This window comes from Platichthys flesus, chromosome 22 (assembly GCF_949316205.1).
Source record: "Platichthys flesus chromosome 22, fPlaFle2.1, whole genome shotgun sequence".
Taxonomy (NCBI): Eukaryota; Metazoa; Chordata; class Actinopteri; order Pleuronectiformes; family Pleuronectidae; genus Platichthys; species Platichthys flesus.
In genome coordinates, this window is record NC_084966.1 from 5328033 (window position 1) to 5334032 (window position 6000).

The 6000-nt window shown below is 50.4% G+C and overlaps 1 protein-coding gene across 1 annotated transcript in view; it reads right to left on the reverse strand.

The window, feature by feature from the left end:
• Nucleotides 1-3858, reverse strand: part of nrp2a (neuropilin 2a) — a 41757-nt gene extending 37899 nt beyond the window's left edge. The window contains 1 exon segment of the mRNA XM_062381122.1: nucleotides 3006-3858. Within this exon segment, the coding sequence (XP_062237106.1) occupies nucleotides 3006-3081 (76 nt within the window). The 5' untranslated portion in view covers nucleotides 3082-3858.
• Nucleotides 3859-6000: the final 2142 nt, after the last annotated feature.

Sequence of the window (6000 nt, forward strand, 5' to 3'; positions counted from 1 at the left end):
AGGAGAGGAAAAACAAATAGAGAAGAAACAAGGAAGTCTGTTCACTCAGACGCCAACATCTGGAAACTAAATGATTAAATGAACAGAAATCCAACTCTGCAAGAAGAAGATACCAGAGAGGGAAAGGATGCAGAGCCACCCACTCAATAAACATGCAAATGAGCCGCTTAATGGCCTGAATATTAATGCTTGTGGTAGCAAGTAATTAATGTACATGTCACTGAGTCAAACTACTGTGATTACAGAGTGCACGTCTATCTGCTTCAGACGCAGCAGAGACAGGGGACCGTTTGGGTTCCGAGCGAAAGGTGCCACCCGCCAAGAACAGCGGGCCACGACTGGAAATGTCCGAGCAGCCGAACATCTTTCACGGATCATTTACCTCGAGACCGTGGCAGATCTCCGTGCATGCGGAGGACTCTGGCTGAGATGCCTCGGGCGTGCATCCGTTCGCTGCAAAACAGTTCGCTTGGCAGAGGGAAAAACCTTCAGCTACTGGAAATGTATCAAGTTGCTAAAAAAGCCCAGATGGAGTCGGTCATCAAAAGCAGAAACTCTTTGGAAGGAGGAACGGCTTTACTGTGACTCCAATGTGCTTAACTTTCACTTCCCTTTGTGACGAGGTTCCTCTCTGATGGAACATGCACCTCTTTTATTCCCATGCTCCCTGTCGAGCCCAGGCAGTGACTCTACCCCCACTTTAGCTGTGTCACCCCAGACGACAGTGTCACTTCATAAACCCTGTTCCCCCACCGCCCGGTGGCATTTAACTCTGCGACCCCTGCACGCTTTGATGTTGCCCTTTCCTCTCACACTTCTGTTTGATGCACGGTCCACACACACAACCCCCCCAACCAGCTTCTCCGAGGCTTCATCTCCCTTGTTCACTTCTTGTTTCTCGGCGTCACGGCCTGGTGGACGCCACGCTCGCTTCGCCCCTCACTCTCCTACGATTGCATCTGCCTTCCATTCGCCTCTGCATTCATTATCTCCATGTCCCCTCACATCTCTCTCCCTCTCAGCGGCTGCCTCCTCCACCCTGACTCTTGTGAACCTCGCTGTGCTGTCTCCGATCTGTTCTCTCTCTCTCTCAGTCGCTCTTTTCTCTGGCATCTGTGAGTAATGTGGCTCTTGATGGGAGCATGGAAGCAGGGACATGGTGCAGTGTCTTGGCAGGAGAGGGAGAGAGGGAGCGGGGAAGAGAGAGGGAGAGAGAGAGAGAGAGAGAAGGGGAGATCTAGCTTCTTGCTTGCCTGATGGCTGCCAAGAGGCCCACATCTGTCTCTGATCAACGGGTACACAGGCACATGAAGCCAGTAAAACACACACACACACACACACAGAGGGAGGGGGGGATGACTGCCCTGTCCAAAACAAGTATCCAAACAAGAGCTAGAAAGATTTGAACTGAACAAAACTCGGTTTCCTTTCGGAACAACAGAACTCAGCCACATTACACAAGCAGCATGTTTGGAAGACTCCAGTCCATTAAAAGTGGGAAATACTAATTCGTGTAAACAACCACACACACAAAAACACACACTCACACGCAACACAAAATAACAGAAAAGTAAATCCTACTAAGCACATTTCCTTTTACGCACAAGTCCCACCTGGCGCCAGGAGAGCGCACCACGTTGACCTGTGACACCCGCAGTCAAAGCGCAGTAAAGGCATCATGAATACCGGACCAGGTGCCTGCGAGTGAGAGGCCATGTGTCATCCTACTGGTGGCGTCACTTCTCTGCACGGTGAGCCCACCGTCCATTCCCATCGTCACATCGAAACCATATCTCCACCATTCACGTTTCTCGTGGAATAATTAAGCAACATGGTATTAATATTTTAATTATTTGTGAGCAGTGTGTGCTCCCTGGTGTCAAATCCACATTTAATTACGCTTCTCAATAAAACTGGGGCCGTTTCTCTACTTGAGCTTTGCCCTCATCTGTTGACGGGTTTTCACAACAGTACAGCGAGAACTAGCCCTGCTTGAGTGCCTTAAAGCACGGCACTGGGTCCCTGCCGTTGCTGCTCCGCAACCTCCCTGCTTATTGTTATTTGATTGCTGAGAGCTCGCCGAGGTGACGGCGCGCCGCCGCCGCCTGGGGGCCGCCGGCGCACGGCCACCAGCAGCCCAGCCTTCACCCAGCACAGGGACACGAGGGGATAATGACGGAGGGAGAGTCGTTGCGGTGGCTGCTGGAGATAATTATTATAATGGTGGTGATTACAGTCCTAAAAGAAAGGTCCTACGGCGACAGCGTGGATTTTACGCACGGCGTCTTTGGACACCAGCGTTTGTAAAATAGCGGGTTGAAGCCGGTGCTTATACGTCTAAGCAACACTCGGGTGTGAAGCTGCATTTTAATCAGCGCGGGTTTGTTTATTTCCCTTGGTGAATTATTAAATCAAAGCGGGGGGAAAACAACTCGGGGTAAACAATGTGTTTGGATTTTCAAAAAGCTTCATGCATATAATCATTCACAGCCCAGTGAGCTGCGGCTACAAAGCTCCAGCCTGGACCCGGTCTATCTGGGACAGATAACTGTTTCCGATCTGCTGCATATTTGATGACAGCATCCAAGTTCTGTAGTTTTATATGCGTAAAAAAACAACTTGGCAAAAGGATGAATTAATTATGGATTTGAATATTAAAACGCCATCATGGTTCCCACGGTTTTTCCACATTAGGCTCATGTTTAAACAGACCTTGCGTGTGCGTAACCTTCGGGTTCCGTCTCGTATTTACCAGCTTTAAGAGAAAAACATCCGAGAGAGCAAGAGGCGCATGGATCTGGTTATCACACAATGGCTTTGTCATGTGTTGAAATAATCTTAAACATATGACATGGAACTATTGGGAAATATTTTTTAGAATTGTTCAAACTGGTGAGGCATAATCCCAGAAGAATAAACCAAATATAAAGGCATATATCATTTTATTGTGTGAGATGGATGCATGCGTAAAAGCAACAGAAATCAAAGAAGTGACTCAAACTCACCCTCTTCTCCTCTGACTCTAAACGCCAGATGACACATTGCCATTAAAAATCCAATCAGCGATGGCACAAAATCCATCTTGGATGATTCAGAAAACTCGCGGGGAGCTTGAAGTTTCGAATGTTTCCACCTCGTGTAGATAGATATTCTCCAAAAACGAGAAATTAAAAAAAAGGGAACAGGGGGAAGAGAGATCCACACCCCTTCAGGACCAAACAGGGAAGACACTGGTTACAGTGGAAATGAAAGATCTTGAGTAATAATCCCACGGAGATTATTAAACCATAGGAGGAGAAAACTAAGTGACAACTACATGTCACTGGCGGAATTCAGATGTTCAGTTGCGCAGGGGGGTTTTCTGGGTGAATCTGTCCATTCGGAGGAGAGATGGAACCAGAACCTCATCCAGCAAACAGCGTCCAAACAAACTCCTGCATCAGAACTGCGTGTTCCCAAGCCGGGAGGCTCCGGGTGGATCTCTGCGCTCCGGGGAGGACAGCGGCTCCACTGCGCGTCAAGGTCCAAACGAGCGGCTCCCACTCCGCGGATCCACCGCCTCTGCGTCCCCGCGTGTTTTGCGCACACGGAGCTCTCTTCCTCACTTGGAGGGTTTTACTATTAGCAGCAGGCGGGACTCGTAAAGTAACAGATCTCGCAGCCTGGGAAGCCGGATTCCGCGTGTCCACAGCTGCGTTTTAACGCGGTGCCAAAGTCTTGCGCTGCGCTCTTGCGTTCCACAAAACACCCAGAAATCATGTCCTGCTCGCTCCTGCGTTTTGTTCCTCTGTGGTGGTGGTGGAGGCTCCGTGCAGCCTAAGCTCCTCTCCTAATGCCGGCGTGTGCTCCTCGCCCGAGACCGTGAGGTGTGTGTGGAGCGTGTGTGTGAGTGATCTCCGCTTTTTGAGCCGAGCAGCTATCGCGTTACAGTGGCGGCGCCTCGGCTCCGCCCCCCTCCAGTCGGTGGCTGATTATAGGGAGGGAGAGAGAGAGAGAGAGAGAGAGAGGCAGCACGGGCACGCGCATTGGTTTCACTCTCTCTGTGACACACACACACAAACACAGAGAGAGAGAGACAGAAAGAGAGAGAGTCGTGTCTGCAAGTCTTCAGAGAACATTACATGATTTCCTGGGGACTTAACCAATTACTACTTGCCTAACCCTTAACCTTAACCTTAACCTTAACCTGGATCTAACCATGCCCTAAACCTAACCTTAACTTAACCTCAAAACATGTCTTCACCTTAAAATGTACTAATTTTACGTTATGGGGACCTGCTTTTCGTCCCCATAAGGATGACAAGCCCCTGTACAAACACACACACACAAACAAACACACACACACAGGTGCCACAGATATGAACTCTTCCACAGATAAGGCGGAGATAAGATATATTGTAATTGTAAACCAGTCGGCACATCATCTCCTCGGGCTGTTTTCAGAGGAACACAGCGGAGAGACGGTGAATCCCAGAAAGAGTGAGAGAGAGGGAGGGAGGGAGGGAGAGGAGTGTGTGACCGAGGAGGGGGGGGGGGTTGTGTTGGTGGTGGTGTTGGCATGGCACGCGGCCGGCTTTCACCACAAAAGACACATCAAAACGACCGGGGGCCACTGTCAGAGCCCTCGACTCAGCGGAGGGGAGAGCCCACCTCGGCCCTGCCCAGGCTCAGCCCTACAATCAACCGGCCTAAATACAGAGCGGGAGGTCGAGTAATGACACAGTAGTGAGCCCAAAATAATCTGCTGAGAAAGGCCTCTGCAGCGTCCAGCCCATGTGCCCTGCCTATGGCTTGTGTTACCGTGCAATGTGGCGGACTGGCTGAGGCCCGGCTGTATCATGAGTATGTAGCCTCGCTGGCATCTTTATTTGGAACAGCTAGGTGCATTCCTAAAGGTCAGGACTCTTGGGACACTTTTTTCGAAGCAAAGCAACATACTGGGCACCTTCTGCCAGGGACTTGAACCCTTTGTGGGTGAAGCTGCCCACTTTCCCCCCATAGATCTGAGAAAAAAAGCACTAGAAGACGAAGAGGATGTGGAGGAAAACGTTATTCTCATGTCGCCGTCTCCTCCTCACAGTCACGAGTCGTAAACAAAGTCAACAAAAGGCCCCCGCGCCCTTGACAGGAGGTCGAGTGACAGGTCTGTGACTGTGTGTCTGTCATCCCAGTCAACTGTCGCCCTCCGCCGCCTTGCATCCCCCAGGTTGACTGGATGCCATCGACTTGCAGCATCCTCGCGGCCCGTCAGTCATCTTCAAGCCCACCTCTCGCCCGGGGGGTGCGGCGGCTGTCACACGTCACCGCGATTGGCTAATCCGAGCCTCTGGGTGGGGCCTCCACACTGGCATAAACCAGTTTGTGAGTTCACGGAGCTGTTTGTGCGTATTAGAGGTGTTTATTTCCTGCGCTGCTCGTGTGTTAGTGTATATTGATGAGAAAGCATTGACTAACGGGCGCCGGGTGAACTTTACTTAACCCCTTATTGACCTTTACAGCCAGATAAAGGGAGATGAAGGGAGATAAAGGGAGATGAAGGGAGAGCACAGGCTGGATAAAACCTTCAAGGAACACTGGGTCACTTTCTTTTCCATTGCCCCCTCCCAGTCCCCAGGGGTCATTTGATACTCCTCTCTCCCATTTGTCAACATCTCTATCCCCCCCCCCTCCCCACATGTGAGCTTTCAACCCCCAAAATATTGGGTCAGCACATGGCTAATGGAGGGCAGCAGTTCCACAGGAGAAGCAGAGAGATAGATAGATGCAGAGGGAATGTGTCTGGGAATATGTGTAGTGCAGCCCTCAATGATCGGCTGTGTATGTTTCGTCATTATAACAAAGTTACAATGCAGACGGCATCAAGAGGGACAAGATCATGAAATAAAGAATGAGATATGGGGCAAACAACTAAAACGGAACCCTGCCAGAATGTGTGGTGTTATGAGCCCCCCGTCTAAAAAAGCCACAGGACCGATGCATGTCTCAGTGTCAGAGGCCGTT